General features: G+C 39.8%; 1 protein-coding gene across 1 annotated transcript in view; it reads left to right on the forward strand.

The window, feature by feature from the left end:
* The first annotated feature begins 66 nt into the window (after nt 1–66).
* The window catches only part of DNAH10 (dynein axonemal heavy chain 10), a 53,510-nt gene continuing 32,453 nt past the window's right edge, over nt 67–21,123 (forward strand). Inside the window, exons 1-28 of the mRNA XM_030460689.1 lie at nt 67–289; nt 368–370; nt 3,511–3,600; nt 4,433–4,548; nt 5,020–5,158; nt 5,878–6,038; nt 6,629–6,859; nt 7,495–7,685; nt 8,142–8,340; nt 9,023–9,217; nt 10,835–11,011; nt 11,299–11,421; nt 11,488–11,490; nt 12,105–12,274; nt 12,760–12,911; nt 13,312–13,476; nt 13,780–13,987; nt 15,141–15,297; nt 16,141–16,617; nt 17,094–17,252; nt 17,563–17,679; nt 17,752–17,854; nt 18,083–18,261; nt 18,631–18,842; nt 19,144–19,300; nt 19,730–19,963; nt 20,068–20,190; nt 20,450–20,683. Coding sequence (XP_030316549.1) covers nt 67–289; nt 368–370; nt 3,511–3,600; nt 4,433–4,548; nt 5,020–5,158; nt 5,878–6,038; nt 6,629–6,859; nt 7,495–7,685; nt 8,142–8,340; nt 9,023–9,217; nt 10,835–11,011; nt 11,299–11,421; nt 11,488–11,490; nt 12,105–12,274; nt 12,760–12,911; nt 13,312–13,476; nt 13,780–13,987; nt 15,141–15,297; nt 16,141–16,617; nt 17,094–17,252; nt 17,563–17,679; nt 17,752–17,854; nt 18,083–18,261; nt 18,631–18,842; nt 19,144–19,300; nt 19,730–19,963; nt 20,068–20,190; nt 20,450–20,683 — 4,698 coding nt within the window. The remainder of the gene's footprint in view (nt 290–367; nt 371–3,510; nt 3,601–4,432; nt 4,549–5,019; nt 5,159–5,877; nt 6,039–6,628; nt 6,860–7,494; nt 7,686–8,141; nt 8,341–9,022; nt 9,218–10,834; nt 11,012–11,298; nt 11,422–11,487; nt 11,491–12,104; nt 12,275–12,759; nt 12,912–13,311; nt 13,477–13,779; nt 13,988–15,140; nt 15,298–16,140; nt 16,618–17,093; nt 17,253–17,562; nt 17,680–17,751; nt 17,855–18,082; nt 18,262–18,630; nt 18,843–19,143; nt 19,301–19,729; nt 19,964–20,067; nt 20,191–20,449; nt 20,684–21,123) is intronic.

The raw sequence follows: 21,123 nt of genomic DNA on the forward strand, positions 1-21,123 counted from the left end.
CGCTCCTCCCCGAACCGTTGCCGTGACCACCGGGAGGCGTCGGTCAAGCCCCCGGGAATTGTAGCCATGAGTCTGGACGATGTGCGGTTGCAGTGGGTGCGGGACAGAGTGCTCGCCCTCCTGGGGCTGAGCGATCCGGCGCCTTTCGAGGAGCTGCTGAACCGCGGCGGCGGCGAGGAGGCGCGCGCCGTGCTGCGCTTCTTCGAGGGTGGCACAGAGGACGGGGACAATGAGAGTGAGGCGGGCACGGCCCTGCTGCTGGTGCGGGCAGAGCGGCGCGGAGAGGACGGTGATGAGCAGGAAGAGGCTGAGGAGGCTGAGAAGGCTGAGGAGGAAGGGGCTGAGGAAGCTGAGGGTGAGGAGGAAGGGGGTGAGGAGGGGGAGGAGTCAGGGGGCAGAGCGGCGCGGAGAGGACGGTGATGAGGAGGCTGAGGGAGAAGGTGAGGAGGCTGACGGGGAGGAGGAAGGTTGTGAGGAGGCTGAGGGAGAAGGTGAGGAGGCTGAGGGTGAGGAGTCAGGGGATGAGGAGGAGGGTGAGGAGGCTGAGGGAGAAGGTGAGGAGGCTGAGGGGGAGGAGGAAGGTTGTGAGGAGGCTGAGGGAGAAGGTGAGGAGGGTGAGAAGTAAGGGCGTGAGGAGGCTGAGGGTGAAGGTGAGGAGGCTGAGGGTGAGGAGGAAGGGGATGAGGCCCCTGCTGCCCCAGCCCGCCGAGCCCTCCCCTGGGCACTGCCTGCGAGCTCCTTCAGCTTTCTCTCCCTGCTTCCTCCCCTCAGCCACCATTTTGTCCCATTTGCTGATTCTTAGCCCCATGACCCCTGTCCTTTCCCTGCCTCTCCATCCCTTAGGCTGTTCCCATCCTGTTGGACCCTTTCCCACGCATTTCCAGACTTTTCTCTCCTTATGCCCTGGTGGGATTTGTGCTCTCCCCCCTACCTCGTGGTTAAGTCACATTTTCCTTCCATTTTGTGTGTGTGCAGGCACAGGTGACACTGATGAGCTTGCAAATGAGCAGCAGGTGGAAGGCCCAGATAACCTGGTTCCTGAGCAGCTCCCTGAAACTGCCTCTTCTGTGGCACAGGAAAGAAGTAGGTGATTTGAGTGGCCAAAGTATAGTCCTTTCTGGCCATGCTGCCATGGGTACTAAGTGTCACTAACTCATGTGCTTCTTTTAAGCAGAGCCAGCAGTACCTGTAGCATCAACATTTTCTGTTCCTAGGAAAGCAGGTCTGATTTTGTGGCTAGTGCCCTGGGCATTGTGGCTAATTAATGTTTTATCAAGAGCTTCTGACTAGGGATGCTTCTTTGAAATAAAGCGATTTTAGTTTGTCTCTTTCATCTTTTCCAAACATATGGAAATAAAAAGACTGACTGGAATGAATAAAGTCAACCCACAAACATGGGTCTTCTATCCAGTATTTGTAATATTTTACTAGCTTTATAATTTCAGATTTTTAGAGATTAATTTTATTAAAATATATAAAATGAATATATTTACTGTAGTAGGAATGAATTAATGCCCTTTGTCTTAAGAGTTGCAAGCTCTCCTCTTTATTCTGATATAGTTTATTGAGGATGAAAGTGGTGATCCTGTGAAGAGTTGTCCAGTCCAGTACTTTAACCACAGCATTGCAGAGAAGCCTTTCAGAAAAGATGGGGGGAAAAAATAAAGGAAAATAGAGAGAAAGGATGTCAGAAGAGAGCAATGATTTTCTATAGCTCAGAGATTTACTTCTGTGCTGTCAGTATCTCTCTAAATCACAGAAGCTTCTGAAACAGTTACTTGCAGAAGGAAGGAGTCATGGCCTTGTGTTTTATAACCATAAAAGAATTTTGTTCCTGCTGTTCAAAAAAGGCAGGACCACAAAAGTTAAGTGCTGAAGCCTGGTGTGGGTGTAAGTAGACAAAAGGAATGATACAATTCAGTTTCCTACTCTGCACCTCTGAATGGAGGCACCTGCAGTGCTGTGGATTAATGCTCAAAAGTTCTGAGGCAGGAAGAATTAGAATTGCCTTATAATAATATCACCACGCAGAGGATCCAGGGATGCAGCTGTGCCTTTTCCACTTCTTTCAAGTATCCAGAAGCCTGTGCTGAAAGGGGAAGAAGACTTGGTGCACCTGCTGAAAGACAGGATAAAATAAAGTTTGAAATTCTCAACTGGCCCTGGAATTCATGGAGATTTTCCTGTGTTACAGTCTCTTCACCATCACTTCTTGGGCACAACACAAAGCTTAATTGTTTGCATTTTCTTTTACAAAGTGGTTACATCTTGAAACGTCTTAACCTACTTTCTTTGTCATAAAAGATCAGTTGCATTGGGAAGTGCTAGTAAGGATAATCTAAATAAAGCCCAGTTAGCTGTGGAATTGCAGTACAGTCACTTGCATATTTGGATTCAGGTCTTCAGCCATACTGCTGTCCTATGGGAAAATGTAGAATCAACATCAAATTTTGCTGGCTGGTTATTGAAAGGTGATGCTGAAGATGGAAGAAAATGCTCCATAACTTTGTTTGAGAAGAATATTATAAGGATGCATTTCACATGCATGGAATCCTGTTCTTTAGTTGAGTTCTCTTGTGCTGTTCTGTCTCAGGGATGACTCAGGAAAGGGAGACACCTCCTCTGCTGCCTACAGACAGTGACAAGGTGTCAGGTCATGGATCACCTGTCTCTAGTGGCTCTGAATTGAGTAAATTGGAGCAAGGATTAACAACTGACAGTGTGGAACACACACTGCAGGTAAGTCTGTTGTATTTCACCCTGTTCTGCTGTGGATGGGAAGCTGCTGGCTTCTCAATGTAAATGTTTCAGTAAAGCTGGTAGGCAAATGAAGGAGGTATAGTGCAGAGCAAGTACTCAGAGGAGAGCAGAACATTCTACAGGGACAGGAATTTCCACTCAAAACCAGTGGCCTGTGGTGTTTTTCATGCTGACTGAAAAGGCATCTCAAAGGTAATTAACTTGCCAAAACACTGACTTAGGGGAAGCTACTCAGGTACCACCCTACCTGTTCTCAGTTGCTTGTAAAAGAAAAGCTGTGGTTAGAATAATTTCTGAATAAAGGCACCATGGGAAGAGCATGTGAGGAACAGGGAACCAAAGGCTTTTGTACCTCAAGACTTTTAACATAATTAGATGGTCAAGTTTCTTACTACACTTGGTTTATGACTGAGGTGCAGGTGGAAGTAGATGGCTGCACGTTCTCAGGAAGGCACCAAGGGGCGGGAGTTTAAATGCTTTCTGTTTTCAAATGTTTCCAGCAGTCCTGTTGGTCTGGAAATCAATGCTGTTTCCAAAGCTGATGTTTTTTACTGTTATCTGAGTGATTTTTTAACATTTTATTTACTTATCCAAATGTACTTGAATGACAATGTAAAGATAATGGTGTTAAAATGATGACTCCTTTCTGTTGCTCACAGCAGGCAAACATTTTCTTGCTGTTAACATGGCAGCAAACAGTCATAGTTCTCCTTCCTTTTTATTTTCTGTCTCAGCTACAAGAACAGAAAGGTGACAAAATGTGTTTCTATGTGGCTCTTGATGAAATTCCTGAAGATTTTGTGTCAGATTTAACTGTGTATTTTCTGAGAGACACTACAGGTATGTGCCCTGAATAACAGTGGGCTCAGCATTTTTGGTCTTAGCATTAAACAGTTCTTCATATTGAGAAAAGGGGATAGTGCCTCTTCAAATGTATCCAGCTAATTTAAAACTAGGAATCAGGATTGGATGCCATAGGAAATTTATGGGAAGTTATATATCTTCCTCATTTTCCTGGAAAGGCTGAAGCTTTCATGGTGTGCTCAGATGAACAAAGAGGATTTAGTTACTGCAGCTGCTAGAGCTGTGTCAAGTGTTGCTGTATGTGAGACTTAGGCCATAATGTGGTGATAAACACAACTGGGGGATCAGATTTCTTTACCTATTTCCACACCTACACCCAGCAACTATCAGCAGTTTTTTAACTCTAATTTAGTGTGAGCTCACTGAGCAGCAGCATACGTGGTCTGAAGCTACAAAGCATTTTGCATGTTCCTATTAGTTTCAGTTTATCTAGAAACAGGACATTTGAGAAAAAAATAAAATGATGGTAATGGATTTGGTCATTTTATGGCAGTTCTGTACAAGATTTTTCTGGACTGTCACTAGAACAGTTCAAATCAATGCCAATGTGTTGCCTGAACAGGAAAAGAAATGTGTAAAAACTGCATCAGATGATGTCACTCGTGTATTTTCCTGCCTTTTCTGAAAAAAGCATCTGCATTAATAAAACCAGATGTGATTTCAAAGGGACTTGCATCAAACCTATGTTATTATGGTTTATTTTATTGGAGTTTTGACTCATTATGGCAAGGATTTTATGCTGCTGCTTTAATCATTGCTTTCTGTATCAGCTGGTTGGATTTATGCTACTTGTTTGTACACTGTTTAGAAAGAATTTCTGAACCTAGTGACCTGACTGAAGCTAATGAGGTTCTTCCTGAAGTGGTGAAGTTTGGTGCACTGACTGATGATTCTCTCTTGATGCTGAAGAATGCTGTGCCACAGGTGAATATGTTACAGCTTCTAGATACAGTCTTGAGTGTTTCTATGAGGGGTTTTTCTATTTATTATTCTGCTGACCAAAAAGGCTGTGCATAAGAAATATGAATATTCAGTGGCTGACCTTCCTATGCCAAAATGAAGCTTTTGTTAATCCTGTCTTGATATTTTATTCACATTTTTTTGTAAAGACGTGGAGATGGGCATTATTTCATTACCTAGCCTTATATGAGAAACATTGAAGCCTGTGACAGCAGATACCTTTATTTTTGTGCTGACAAAAACCAAACTGGAGCTGTTCTGCAGAACTTGAGGCAGAGAGAATGATGCTAAAGAGGTGAAGTGGCAGGAGATTGCAATTAAATTAAATTTTAGAACAGCATATCCAATGCTTAAGTAAATTGCTAGTAAACTGGCTTCTATTGTTTTCCTTTTTCATATGAGCCATCTAATTTATGGGGCCTGTTTCCATCATAGGTGTTTCCAGCATCTCTCTCCTGCACTCAGCAGCAGGCTGAGGAAACTTCCCTTCCTCCAGACAGTGAAAACCCAGATTCTGAAAAAGGAAGTTTACCTGAGAGTGACCTTGAGGAAGAGACAGAAGAGCCTGTGGATTGTAAGATTCAGATGGGGAATGAGATTCCAAAAAACAGGGAAAAATGCTGAAGTGTTACTCAGGAGACTGCACAAGAAGCTGAAGGCTGCCTGTGCCAGCACTGTGGTGTTTAGAGTACACAACAGCAGAAAAAGGTTCCCCTAGGAATGGCTTTAAATAGAATAACACATCCAGACAGTTTCTGGGGAATTTCAGACCTGATTAAAGGTTCTCTCTAATCAGGTAACAGCTGTATTTCTGCTGCCCTGAAGCAGAGCAGACAGCATAGAGAAGAGGATGAAATCAGTGACATTCTTTCAAACAGTTTGGAGTCAGAGTAGAAGAGAGGGTAAATGTAAATGTGCCTCACTGCTCACCAGTGTGCAGGGGACTCTGGGCATAGCAGGGTACAGAAAGTGGTAGAGCAGCTGAGACTTTGACATGTTGGTTATCATCTCTGAGAGGGGCTACTGTCATGCCTGCAAAAGGCAGAGTGATGTTCTTCAGCAAAGCCCTAATCCTAGTTCTTAAAAGTCAGAGGTTGGGCTGTGGTTTGGAAACTGAGAGCTTGTATATATTTCTAGGAAGATATCTCTGCACTTTGTCAACTGTTAAGCAACTGGATGTGTTTTGCCACGTGTTACCTATCCTGAAGTAGCTAGCAACATGGAACCACATTTCAGTGCTTTTATTTTATCAATGCTGATGTAACAAGACTGCTAATTCCATTTGCCTTCTAGTACAGGACATTAGACTCAGGATGCCAACTATAAACATAGATGGAGAAGTGACTGCTCTTGCCACAGTTCCAGAAGTAGTTGAAGCTCTAGAAAGTTGTGCAGTGTCCTGGAAGAAATTAATACCCATAGCTGTAGAGCATGAAATGAAAAGAGTTCCACAGGTAATGTTGCCTGGGACATCAAGCATCTTTTATTCTGGGAGATGTGACTTCATTTCCCCACAGGAATCTCTTTGTATGGTTTGTGCTTGTTTTTAACACATCTTCATGTTTGATTGTTGGAAAGCCATTTACTAATTGAGTAGAACAAAAGCAGTGAGGAACTATTTGACTTTGGGAAATTGAGTACAAATAGAACATGAGGTAACTCACTGCAGATCCTACCCACACAGGATAATCAGTAATCTAAGGCACTTTTTTTTTCTGCAGTCTTTTAAAGAGCCATGAAATGCTACAAGCTGCAATGATTATTATTTTTTAAATAGACAAATATATTTTTACTTGAAAAAAGTAAAAAAAAAGTCCAGTTGTACAGTTCTGATTCTGCAAACACTTCAACATATGACCATTACCATAAACATATTGAAGGATTTTATGTCTGCAGAGTTACTTGTGCATGAGCTTTTTCTGTGCATGGAAAACTTTTGATTTCAAGGATCTTCTGTCTTTTTTCACAAGGTTGAATCATTTCAGGCTTTCACTTCTGTGTGATGGTAATGTAGAATTTTTGTTTTATGCCTCCTTACTTGCAGGATAATGGTCCACTTGCAGAAGTTGACCTCTGGCGTGAAAGAATTGATAATTTCAGTGCTCTTATTGAACAGACAGAGCTTCCAGAAGTGCAAAAAGTCTTGGAAATATTACAAGAAGCTGAATCTGAGCATATTGGAGATTTACAGATAGTCTTAAGTGACCTCAGAAAGCATCAGGTGGAAGCTATAGATAACAATAAGTTGCTTTCAACACTCGAATGTCATTTGAAGGTATGGATCATTAAGAAAACTTTGTGTGAAGTTTTGACTGTACTCACCTGGTTTCTCTGTCCATATGATCACCTCTTGTCAATTTGTTTGCTTTTTATCAGCAATAAAGATCTACTCCAGCTTTTTTATACTTGATAAAAAATGATTGATTTTTTAAAATTTTTTTTTTTGAGTTACATTTGTTTTAATATTTGAAAGCAGAATCCCAGGGCTGTGAACAGCTCCATTTGGAGAACTTGATATCACAGCTGGGTTGAGGAAAACAAAGATTTCTCTACTCCATTTTTGAGGTAGCTTCTATCACTGGTTATAGCTGATATCTCAATTTTTAAGTTTTATTGGAAATCACCCAAACATCCAAAGGAAGAGTTGAGCCAAAACCATTCTTGGGACACCTTTTGCATAAAGGAGAATACCAGTGAGACAGGACCTGCATTTCTTTGGAGCAATAAATGCAAATTTGTGCATCCTCAGCTGTGTGTTACTTAGGCACCAGAGACTTCCCTTGACTGGGTTAGTTTGTTAGTAATGTCAGAGACTTTCTTAACTTCAGCTGTCTCTACAATAAGCATTACTTTATTGAATAAGTCTCTATATTTTTATGACATTCACAATATTTTTCATACGTTTACTAGAAATTAGCATATGGCAGTGGGTTTGATGTTATCTTGGATACAATTCCTTCACTGATGAATTCCCTGAGAATGGTGTGGGTTATCTCCTGGCACTGCAACGAGGAGGAACGGATGGTGCCCCTCATGGAACGAATTGCATGGGAGATTTCCAGAAGAGTGTACAAAGATGTGGATATACACACACTGTTTAAGTAAGTACTGGATTCCTGTTTACCTGGGCTGTATTTATTAAAAGCTTTCCTTGTTTTACACAGAGTGCATTAGATAACACTTTCATCAAGCAGATTTCAGCATTTTTTGCTATGTGAAGGTTTGTTAGAAGGTCAACAAAAAGTCAATTAATTTTGTTATCACTGAATCAGCCCTGAAGGAATAGGTGCTTGTCCTCTGTGTCTTGAAAAGACTTAATCTAATTAAAACAGTAGAATAATAGCAGTAGAAAAATGGCATAAGTACAAAGTCAGTCCTGAAGTAATATCTCTTTTCAAAATTGCTTTTGAAATATAAAAAAAACAGATAAAAGTTTTACTTGGATCTTGGATTATTAGCAGCTGCTAAACCAGGGTATTTTAATCCAGTTGAGATACAGTTTTCTATCTATAGCCTTTCTATCTATAGTATCTTGACTGTTTTGATTTGATTAATAGAGAAGACAGAGCTGCTGCAAAAAAGAAAATAGTGGATGCCAAAAGCACTCTTGAACAATGGAAGAAATGTTATTTTGCTGTTCGTGCCCAAATTGAAGAATCAGAAGGAGAGCAACACTGGGAATTTGACCAAAAGTGTTTATTTGAAAAAACAGATTATATGGCTTCAGTCTGTCAAGATCTGTATGATGTTCTGCAGGTACTAATATAGACAATAAATAAACAAAGGGATGGTGTGATCAGTGTCTTACTTTGTAGAGGAGATTCTTGGGTATTTATTGAAATGCTAACAGCCTTTAGTTTTGTGAGTGTTTTGTGAGCTGCACCTCATGCTTGAGATGAAATAACTCTTGTCAGGGTGCTGTTGAGGAAAGGTATCACTGTGTACATTGCTTTTATAAACATACAGACTTACAGGTTCACAAATTTGCAGTTTTTGTGGGTCAGTAGCTTAATGATGCAATTTTAGATAAAATAACCATTTAAGTGTAGTAGAATGTGAAATTTCACCATATATAAATCAGCATATAATTTGCAGAGCAACATATGGATGGAGAGATGCTATATGCAGGCTAATTTGGGTCAGGGTAACCAGCACTAGTGGTCAATCAATAGTCAGATGCTATAGACTGTGTATGAGAAAACTGTGAAAAGTGGAATAAAAAGGAATAATAACTGAGTATTCTCTCATTTAACAGCTGGAGTGTTGGGCCTGTAAAGTGTTGGGTGTTTTTTTTTTTCATAAGGCTACTTAGTGTCTTGTAAAGATGTATACAAAATATAAATCAGAGCATGAATTGATCATTCTCTGAGCTGCCTTCATTTTTTTAAAGGAAATAAATAAAAGTAAAACTTTTTAGAATGTTATTCTGAATTAACAGGTCATTGAAGAGTTTTACAATACATTTGGTCCTGAACTGAAAGTTGTCACGGGGGAACCACAACGCATTGATGATCTTGTGAGACAAGTAAATGGACTCACCAGTCCTCTGGAAGAGCTGACATTTGACCCTTTCAGCATTGAAAATACACATGACTGGAAATTAATTATGGAAGAATTTAAAAAAGAAGTTACAGTAAGTAACCCAGACTGTGATTGCTGTGACATCCTATATACCAATTCCTTCTAGAATATCAGCATTTTAATAAGAAAATGTAAGTTTGCAAAAGAAAATAATGCAGGAAAAAAATATGTAAATGACAATGTGCTGATGAATCTCTCTGTGACACAATTTCTTGGCCTTCTTCCTTTGTTTAGGTTGTTGAGGAAGAGACCAAGAACTTTATTGATGAGTCTTTTAAGACCCTTCGATCAGCAGAAGCTGCATTTGACTTGCTCTTAAACTTCCAACACATTCGCTCTCGTGAAACCATCAATAAGCAAATGATGATGAAATTCAGTGATGTTTTGGACCAATACTGTAAAGAGGTATTTAGTTTAAGGACTTCTTATGTAGTACATGAAGCTCTTTCTCTAATGAATATTATAAATCTGTGGGTATGGCAAGACACCTGTATAGTGTCACTTACTATCTGAAAATAACAATTGCTCTCACTTTTTTGGAGCCTTTTGGAGAAATAGTAGGGTTCATTTGCTGAAGTTAGATGTCCCTATCTGTGTATTTGTGGCACTGTGTGGCATTTTTGCCCCTGTACTCAGCCCTGGTGAGGCCACACCTCGAGTACTGTGTCCAGTTCTGGGCCCCCCAGTTCAGGAAGGATATCGAGGTCCTGGAGCGGGTCCAAAGGAGGGCAACCAGGCTGGTGAAAGGACTTGAGCACAGACCCTATGAGGAGAGGCTGAGGGAGCTGGGGGTGTTCAGCCTGGAGAAGAGGAGGCTCAGGGGAGACCTCATCACTCTCTACAACTCCCTGAAAGGAGGTTGGAGCCAGGGGGGGGTTGGGCTCTTTTGCCAGATGACTCTCAGCAAGACAAGAGGGCAGGGTCTCAAGTTGTGCCAGGGGAGGTTTAGGTTGGATATTAGAAAGAATTTCTTTCTGGAGAGAGTGATCAGGCATTGTAATGGGCTGCCCAGGGAAGCAGTGGATTCTCCATCCCTGGAGATATTTAAAAAGAGCCTGGATGTGGCACTCAGTGCCATGGTCTAGCAACCGCAACGGTGGTTCAAGGGTTGGACTCGATGATCTCTGAGGTCCCTTCCAACCCAGCCAATTCTATGATTCTATGATTCTATGAAATGAAAGATGGTTGCAGGTATTCTGAATGCAACAAGGCTTCCAGCTGTTCCTTTACCTTCAGCAGTAGTCCTTCCTGAGAAAATACATCTTTCACACCCTAGAGCTTTCTTGCAATGGAAAACAAGTTCATGGTGTGACCAGAAGGTGTCAGAGATCAGCTGTGAAGGCAAAAATAATTTCTGACACGTTGAAGCCTGTATGTTGGAAAGGTTTTCATGTTGTAGCAGTTTTCTTGGTGTTCCAAAGAACATTGAGTGAAATGATAAAATTTAATCTTACAGCAAACACTGCCAGAAGAGCAGTTCCACAGGGTATAGGTGGGCAGACATTCTCTGTAATGGAGTCAACACAAACAAGAAATGCATGAAAAAAAAGAATCGTGTTATCCTGCTGCTGGAATCAGCTTCAGAGCTCGTGCTTTTCATTAGGTTAGATACTGACTGTGGAGAAGCAAATGGGGAAATGATTCTCTGCAATATTTTATTCTCTTCTAGGTTGAAAATGTTAAGCAAATCTTTGTTGAGAACCTGAAGGATCCACCTTTATACAAGAATCATCCTCCTCTGGCTGGAGCAATTTACTGGTCCAGATCCCTCTTCTATCAGATCAAGCGCACGATTATTCGGTTTCAAGAAGTGGAGGGGCTGCTCTCTAGTGAACATGGGAAGGAAGTATGTTGGTTTCTTTAATTCTTAATGAAGGAAGAAATACTTCCTTCATACCCTTCTTCTAAGGACATGAGAGTGGTTTTATGGGTTGAAGTCACAAGAGTGTCTCACTGTTTCCCAGAGAGACAGAATCAGTGAGAGAATTCAAGAGCCTAAGTTCTCTGTTGTCTCCATTAATTACAAGGCATTACTTGTCCTCTCATCTAATAAAAATTAGGGAATATTAAAAGGCTTTAGCTGAACATCTCTCGTGGTCTTGAAAAATAATTCTACAGATTTTTCCTTTCTAGGTAAAACAAATATATCTTCAAGTGGCCAAGAGGATGAAAGAGTATGAAGATCAAAAGTACAGTCAGTGGAGAGAGGAGACAGAACACAACATCCCACGATTATTGAAAAATACTCTGCTGACTGTCACCACAGGGGAGGCTGCAACCCATGCTTGTCCTAGGACTTCTGAGCGGGTGAGATAGAAGAAGAAAGTATAACAGACTTCTCTGTGGGGAAGAACTGAAACCCATCTGATGGTCAGTGAGAATATTCTAAGAACAGTATTTTTAAACAGTGTTTAAAAAAAAAAAATTCAAAAGTTATGAGCTCAGAATTCTTTGGGCTCCTCTATAACGTAAACACAACTGCTGAATGACCTGGTAAATGGATGAATACTGGGGTTTTTTCTGTGCTGTAATTCCTGTTGATTTTGGGGTTTTGTTGGAACATTACAACAAAACTTGGGACTGAAGTTAGGCAGAGATAGGTGCCCAGCAGAGGTCATGCAGAGTCCTTTTCTAACAAAAGGACTCTTGTCTAATTATGAACTTATATTGGGATTTCTGCTGTACCTGGTTGCAGCACTATATAAGCAGAGGTGATTTGGTTTGTTTCTTGTAATCAGCTTTCACTGAAGAGGTAATTGTGTATAATTTCTGAAAGCAGAATGCTGAGGTGCTGTCAGGTTTTAAATGCATTTCCACAAGCTCTGAATGTCAGCCATTCTGACTTGGACTTCCTTACCAAATGTCTCCAAGAAGCTCAGTTTTCCTTCCAGTGTAACTGGTGTTCCTCTCCTTTCTGATTCTCTTTTCTTGTGTTGCAGGGCTCTGTAGCAGAGAAGCCTGCTCCTCCAAAGAACAATGTCCACTTCATTGTGAATTTTTCTCCCCTACTCCAAGAGGTTATAATTGAAACAAAGTACATGGAACATCTAGGGTTGCCAGTCCCAGAAATAGCAAAATATCTGGCATTGCAGGAAGACAAATACCTCAGGTAAGGCTGTAACAGAGTATCTACTCACACACAGCCTTATGGCAGTGTTCAAGTGATGTCACTCCAAACCAGATTGGTCCCTGAGTCATCAAATTTTGGAAGCAGTGGAGCTCTGAGTGACTTTTTAAAAGGGTAAAATTAATAACAGCCATGTTACACCAGTAATCTTTTCTCTGGTGCTGCCTGCATCCTTCACCCTGAGAGACCATGTCATACAAATTGTCATCAAATCTGAGAAAAAACAAGGAAAGTGATTTTAATGATTTAATGATTTTATGATTTATGATTTTAATGATTTAATGGTTTTAATGAATTTTTAGTGTGAGTTGGAGTTCAGCTAACACTTAAACTCATGGTGGCTTTCTTCTTGAGCAGCTTTAAATCACTTTTGTAGGAGTGATCTGATCTTTGATCTGAATTCAGAGCTGTATTTCCAGAAAATCATGATGTGTTTTGCTGTTGTTATTGTGTCTCTCACACCTTAGGTATACAAACAAACTGAAACACATGCTGGATCATTATCATAAATTAATGGGAACACTGAATGAAGCAGAAACCAAACTTCTTGATGACCAGATTCAAGAACTCTGGAAAGTATTTGAATCAGGCCACAAAAGAGTCAAATGGAACTCCTTAGGTAACAGAAATGTGATTTTTAAAATGGCTTCAGAACTGATTTTCAGTTAAAAAATATCTTCAGTCCTTCAATCTGTTTTTTATGTCATATGACAACAATGTTTCCTGAAATGGTACATTCTGTTGCCACAGTCAGAGTCAGAATAGTAGGTTATATAGCAGCTTATGTAGTCTCTGAGGGTATTTCTTAAGTTTTTATTATATTTAAAACACTTGAGTGGAAATGGATTGCTGTAGAGGCAGCTAGGTGAAGGATTAGGTGAGAAATAATCCAATCCCTCTTTCTGCAGAGCATTGCTTTGTTCTCAGGGGTAGAACACATCTGGTTGTGGCAGTTTTGATGCAGTGGTGAAATATTTGTTTAAAGAAAAAACCCACAAATGGTTGTGATTTATTTCCAGGTGTTGATGACTTTATTGTCCGGAGTACACAAGCCACCAGGAAGTTTGAATCACTTGTCCATCAGATTCATAACAATTCTGAAGACATAAACAGCAAACTTCTCTTCATAGAATCCACAAATCTCTTTAAGTTTCCACTTCCAAAAACTGGTGATGAACTTCCTAGTAAGTCTCTATATTTTCATTTCCATTTTTGCTTAAATGAGTGGGTGGTGGGTCAAATTTCTTTCAGTGCTTTTAATGCTTGAAAAGGTCATTTTCACATCTAGTGGTTGCTTAAAATAATTGAATCCATATAAAATCAGAGGGCTGAAATATTCATAAATCAAACATTAATAAGTGAGGATATGTTTTTTTCACTGCACAAGACCTATTTCATGTTCACAAATGAAGTCCAGCTAATTATTCCAATATGTAAGTCTGTTAGGTCTTTTGCAGTCAATAACCATTTTTTTCTGTCTTTTGCAGATGCAAAAGAATTTTTTGAGTATATTAAATGTGAAAGAGCAAAAGATGTGGCACACATGGTGAGAAACTACACAGCCATTCCACAGCTGCTAAAAAAGGTGGAAGGACGAGTTGCCAATACGAGCAGTGGGAAATCTCCCAAGTTAGCTTCCTACTATGCATACTGGGAAAACAGGATTTATCAGATGCTGACACAGTTAATTGTGAAGTAAGTAAATTGCTTGCTTTGCTGGATTTTCTTTTATCTTCAGTTTTTTCTGGATCTGTTGGTCAGTGTGTATACTGATACTCTGAGCACCTCAGTGATTTGCAGTTTGAGGCAGATTTGCATTAGTATTGGTTTGGGTTAGAACAGAGAACTGATTACAAGGTACAGGAGAAACCCAAATTCTGAGAAAATGGCTATTAATGTGCTGTGAGCAGAAGACACAAACAAGATAACAAGACAAGAGGGCATGGTCTTAAGTTGTGCCAGGGGAAGTTTAGATTAGATATTAGAAAGAATTTCTTTATGGAGAGGGTGATCAGGCATTGGAATGGGCTGCCCAGGGAAGTAGTGGATTCTCCATCCCTGGAGATATTTAAAAAGAGCCTGGATGTGGCACTCAGTGCCATGGGCTGGGAACTGCAGCAGTAGTGGATCAAGGGTTGGACTCGATGATCTCTGAGGTCCCTTCCGACCCAGCCAATTCTATGATTCTATGATTCTAAGATACTTTTCCTGCAGTGTGTGTAGTTGCATACCCCTGGTTTACTTTTAAAATCAAGTTTTTGTTTAACTAAAGAATATATTTTTGAGAACTTGGTGTCTGGGTGCCAGATGCATCCCTGTAATGCAGGAGACAGCAGCACAAGAACAAAAGTTTCTTGGATTTTACTTTTCCTGTCCTGCAGCAGCTGGAGCCAAGGAGGTTCCTGTATTATATTATAAAGATATTATAAAGGCTTATACTACAAGCAAGATATTATTACAGTGGAGCATTGCAGGATATAAAAGCTTCCCAGCCATCTCCTCTCATGGTCCCTGTCTTTGTAATCCTATCCATGCTCAGCTGCCTTCATTGTGCTTTCTTGGCTGGACTCTAGCAGTGAAGTTTACCACAGTCTCAGGATCTTTTTAAACCATTCAATCTTTCCAGTAGCTTCTCCCAGCTTGTCAAGCTCATGTATTAAATCAGTATTAGTGGGACAATTCTGCTCTGATACACATCAGTGTTTCCAGCTGAACTCAATGGTAATTGACTTCAGACTGACATTATTTAAGCACACACCTGAAAACTGCAGTCTCTCTTGGGCATTTCCTTGGGGGCAGCACTTGATTATTGCAATTTTCAACATGATTTTTCCCTTTCCTTTCCCAGGAATTTGCAGGCTTTTAATGCAGCTGTTCTTGCAAATGTGCCCCTGTTCCAAACAGAAGCTGTTTTATCTGCTCCTGAGATAATCTTACAACCTAGTGCCAGTAAGATTGACAAAATGACTGCACAGTGTGTCCGAGACTGTGTTGAGGTCACTAAGGTGATTTTTGATAAAGATTTACTTCTCAGTTTGCTTGTCATTGTAATGAATTAATCCTGCTTTATATGTGGGCAAGCAGAAATGTCAAAGGGAAGATTCATATTGCTTTATCTGGAAATAAAAATATCCAGTACATTGTTCTAAACTTACAGGCTGTTCTAATTTTAAAAACTGATGATGAAGGAAAAAGTAAGGACTTTTGAGTGGCCTTCTCTAAATTGTGTCTCTCCTCAAAAGCAGCAGAAAAACAGTTCAGAAAATGTTGGTAGAAGGGTGACTAGGACCCATGTAGGACATCAGTTTTACAGCAGATGGAATATCTAACCTGCTGGCAAAGGTGCAGCAATACTTTCCTGCATAAGTATGTTCTCATTTCATAGCTTTCCAGAAAAGAAGCCAAATATTGTGGCAGTGTTCCTGCCCTGTGCTGATGGAGAAATGATTCCAGATGTCACCTGAAATGAGTACATTTAGACTGTGTTTCCTGTGCTCAGATTTGCTGTTCTGCTGCCTTGCTGCATCCAGCCTGTTTGATCTCATACCCATGTCATGCTCTAGTGTTGCTCAGTGTCAATTTTAAAAGCAGACTGAGTAATACATGGGTGTGTTTTATTAGGATGAAATTAACTCCTCTTTCAAGTCTATGGAAAAATGTAATCTCTTTCCCTGCTGTCAGAAAAACAATTGATTTGAGAAATCATTCACACCCCCTCCTACATAGTCTTCTAAATAATGATGAATGATTTGACTAAAATAACTTTCTAATAATAACAGTTAAAATATTTTGACTAAAATAACTTTCTACAAAGTAACTGTTTTTCCACCCTGTCTTGAAAACTCCAGCATTTTGTCCGGTGGATGCATGGTACATGTATTGAGTGCCCTCCTCAGCATCTCAAGGAAGATGAAGTTTCTACTTTCAGCTTTTACAGTGATGTCTCCCAGAACCCTCTTGTAGCCAAACAGGCTGTTCTCATCACTCAGAATGTCCACAGTCTCCTGGCTTCCCTCAGCAAGTATTTGAATGAATGGAAGAGGTACCACGTGCTGTGGAAATTAGACAAAGGCATAGTCATGGAAAAGTTAGCTACAGAAAACCCTGCTTGTGTCACCTTTGATGAAGAGCTGCAGGTCTATATGAAGATAGCTCAAGAAGTGACTCAACAGCCCTTGATTAAAGATGAGCAATTTATCAGGCTTCAGCTGGCTCCTTTAGCCTATGCCCTTCAGGAGAATGCCAGAGGCTGGGTGACTTCACTTGGGAAGGTGCTTAATGAGTCTGCAAGACAGGAGCTCTTCAGTCTCCAGGAGAATATTCAGGTGGGTGTTTTCAGTTCCTGTTGTATGATACAGCTAGCAAGGAGCAGCAGGTGACAATCCAAACCATGCTCCAGATAGTTTCAAGCAGTCTGGTGTATTCTGGGGTGCCATCTGTAAGGAGGGGAGGGAGCTGTCCCTCTCTGTGGATCAGAAACAGGAGAGAGTGGTAACATGAAACCCCAGGACCCTCTCAATCCAGTACTGCTGAAAGGTTCATATGGGTGATTCTGAAGTTGACTTTAAAGTGCTGCTCACAACTTCTGTTTCAGTTGTAGCAAAACCAACCCTCTTTGCTGGGGTTTACTTTTTTTTTATTATTATTATTATTTTTTTTGTGTGTTTGTTATCTTTGTCACATGGACTGAAAATAAAAATGAATCTGCCTGTTACTTGTGTTTTGTGTTTCACTAATAATTAGAATTCTGCCTAAGTGTTTTGTCAGTGTTGCTTCTGGAAATTATTTTTACTTTCTACAGAGCTTATCACAGAATCTTAAGATATCTCCAGATTCCCTGGAAGATCTGAGGAGTCTCCTTGGCACAATTGCAGAGGTCAAACGCATGTCCCTCAAGGTGGAACTGAAGTATTTAGACATATGGGAGAGATACCGAACTCTGGCTTTGTACAATATTCCAGTGAGTGCCTTGGTTTATAAAACAGTTCAGATTTGAGCTGGGGGCAAAAATGCCTCATGTTTCATTGAATAAATATTCCTTTTAAGACATTTTACAGAATCACAGTGTTGTTGAGGTTAGAAGGGATGTCTGGAGGTTGTCTAGTCCACATCCCCTTCTCAAAGCTTCAGTTTACAATGAACACACTGCATGTGTTTGAACCTGATTCAGATCACTTCAGTGTTTGTGTTTTGTAGATTTATAATGTGAGCACTTGTTCCTCACTTTCTTGTGACTGATTGTTGTGAGAGATGTTACTTGTTTTCTTTAGGTAGCTAAAGAAGAGCAAGAGATGGCTGACAATATTAAGGAAAAGTGGGAGGCTCTCTTCTTGGAAGCATTAGAAGTTGATCACAACCTTGGAGGCATAAAAAGAACATTTTCAAAGGTAATATTTGTATTAATGTTGAAAAAAAATTAGAAATAGAAAGATAAACAATTTTAACACTGTTCTCTTCAGGTTACACAGCAACAAATTGAGGAGTACAGCAAAGAGACAGAAGAGTTCTTCCAGAAATTCATGGCTGAGGGGCCTGGTTCTGTTGGGGAAGATCTTGATAAGGGTAAATGGATTAAAGCAATTTCTTAAAAATATTATTACCTGGACAATTCTTCAAGTTTTATGTAAAAGAAGAAAATTGTGCTTTCCTTTTTAAGACACAAACTGATCAACCAGGAATGTGGTATTTTCAGTACTGTAACTTCTACAGATTATGTGCATGTACTCACATTATTTGTCCCTAATGATCAGTGTGACTGTTTATCTAGAAAAAAATCCTCTCCTTTCCCAGGACTGGAACTCATGGAAATTTTTGAAAAAGAAGTGGAAAAACTGGAAAAAAATCGTCAGGAACTGAGCAGTGTTGAGAAACTTTTTGACTTGCCAGCTACAGCCTACCCTGAGTTCATGCAAGCACAGAAATATATGAAAGGTCTGAAGCAGATCTATGAAATCTATAAATTACAGAAGGTAAGTATTACACTGTGTATACACAGATGCACACATACTCATGCATGTATGTATAGAAAAAGTAGGGGAGAGAACCTATTGTTTTAAAGGTTTTATTTTCCCAGAATTAAAATACCCTGTAAAGTATGCACTTAGGGATGCTTTCCCCATTCATATCACCTTTGGATTATTTCTTAGACAGCTTGGTTGTGTTTGGCTAGGAACCCAACTTGGGCATGAACCTGCCTCTTCCTCTGTTTGCAAAATGTTACTACAATTACATCTGCATCCCAACTGTGGTCTCAATGTTCTCCTGTACTGGAAAGATGATTTATTTTTGCTAATTAGAAGGAACCATGATTTTTTTTCTCCCAATGCCCGTGTTCCCAGGCAGCTAAGGAGGAATGGTCTCAGACACTCTGGATAAACCTTGATGTCCAGCTTCTTCAGGGAGGAATTGAAGGATTTCTTAAAGCCTTTCGAAAGCTGCCCAAAGATGTCCGCACTATGCCAGTAGCTTTTCACTTGGAAAAAAAAATGAAGGCTTTTCGAGACTCCATCCCTTTGTTGCTTGATTTGAAAAATGAAGCTTTAAGAGAAAGGTTTGCTTTGATTCATTAAAATCCATTTTCTCTATGTAGGAAATTTTTTTTTGTTTTGTTAGAACTTTTAAGTTCCCTTACTGGGGTCTTAGCATGTCCTACAGCTTGAAACTTCACCTTCTGCTTAGTGAACTTGTGTAATTGCATGCAAGATGACTGGGATACTTTATTCATAATCCTAGCTTGTGTTTAAACACCAGAGTGCTAAACATTTTCATTATTTTGTATTAAATTCCAGTTGTTTTCATTTTTACTGCATCATGGTGGCTGGTGCAATTCTTGATGTGTCAATTTAAAACAGGCATTGGCAAGATCTTATGGAGAGAACAGGAACAAGTTTTGAAATGAAAACAGAGACATTCACTTTGGAGAATATGTTTGCTATGGAACTTCACAGACACTCAGATGTTATTGCTGAAATAGTTGGATCTGCTGTTAAGGAGCTTAGCATTGAGAAGGTAATGTAAAAAATATGTAAAAAATTATAATAAAACTAAAAAGATATAGAATATAACAGTCTGTTTTATATGGGATGTTTGCACTGGGATGTCAGCAAACTTCAGGGAGCTGCCATGGTATAATTGATAGCAACTAAGATCAAAAGCTCTGTTAATAAGCAGCCACAGAATCCCAGCTATCTTGGGTTGGCAGCAGCATATTGGATTTCTGTTATTGCAATAAGCAAGTTTGACCTATGAAAAAGAATCTGAAGGAGCATCCACTCTGTTGCTGTAATGATATTTGGAAATAACACCTTTATAAACCAGACTTAGAAAATCTGTGCAAAAATTTTGCAGAATTAATTGCTTTAAATTTTATGCTAAGATTATAGTTGTCTAGTTTTGAAAGACTAAAGCTTGCACCTTTTTATTTATGCTCACATGCAGGGTGTGAAGGAAATAGCAGATACATGGGAAGCCATGAAATTCAATGTACAGACATACTTCAAAGGCACAGAGAAGAGAGGATATATCCTGGCATCTGTAGATGAAATCATAGAGGTTCTTGATGACAACAATGTCAATCTTCAGAGTGTTCTGAGCAGTCGATTTGTGGGTCCTTTCCTTTCAACAGTTCACCAATGGGAAAAATCCCTGTCATTGATTGGTGAAGTAATTGAGGTAGGGATGAAAGTTCTGGACTAAATAATTAATATGTATTATTTATAATAAAAGTTTTCAATTGTATTTTATTTTTTTCTTCGATGGTAACGTTTGATTCTTAGATCTGGATGGTGGTTCAGAGGAAATGGATGTACCTGGAGAGCATCTTTATTGGAGGAGATATCAGATCACAGCTTCCAGAGGAAGCTGAAATATTTGATGGTGTAGACAGGATGTTTAAAAAGGCAAGTAACTGTCTTGACTTGTGATCAGCATAATTATTCAGTGCATTTTGTTTCCAGTTCCATAGTTAGCTGAAGTCTTCCATGTCATTTGTAACACCAAGGCTGCAGCAATAGGAAACCATATTTAAAGCTGTCTAATTCACTTCTGTAAGAATCTATACTGCCTGCACTGCTTGTGTTATTTGTCACTGGTTAAATGTGGTTTGATATAATCACTTGCTGTTCAGTATTTTCTGAAGTTTCTTTTCTCCCTGTGTAGATAATGGATGAAACAGTAGAAGAACCAATAATAAAAAAGTGCTGCGAAGCCCCAAACCGTCTCTCAGACCTTCGTCACATCAGTGATGTGCTGGAGAAATGTCAGAAAAGCTTGAATGATTATTTGGATTCCAAACGAAATGCTTTCCCAAGATTTTTCTTTATATCTGATGAGGAGTTGCTTAGTATCCTTGGCAGCAGTAACCCACTTTGTGTCCAGGAACACATGATAAAGGTACAATGTCTGGGTTTCCACAGTGCATGGTGCTTTAAGAAGTTTATGAGACTATACTGTACATGATGTTCATGGTGTGCTAATATTTATTGCATATAAAGAGTGTCCTGGCAGTATCTTGAAGAAGCCTCTGAATAACCAAGTCAAATCTGATCAATAGTCTGTCCTTGCTCTCATGCTGGCCAGTAACAGTTACAGTAGAGGATCATTCAAGATACAGCAGAATGATCAATCATTAAAGAACCTTCCTGTACCTCCTGATGGATAATTTTTTTCTGGAAGCAAAATCAATGTTATTTTGGCCAGATCATCTGCTTGCTTACTCTGCAATTAAGCTATATGTCAGTGTTTGTATCAGGTTTCTTAGGAGTCAGATCCATTTCTCTTTAGAGTCCATGGAAATTTTATTTCAAAATTAAATTGGGACTGGATGCACTTAC

The sequence above is a fragment of the Calypte anna genome, chromosome 15 (genome assembly GCF_003957555.1).
Source record: "Calypte anna isolate BGI_N300 chromosome 15, bCalAnn1_v1.p, whole genome shotgun sequence".
Taxonomy (NCBI): Eukaryota; Metazoa; Chordata; class Aves; order Apodiformes; family Trochilidae; genus Calypte; species Calypte anna.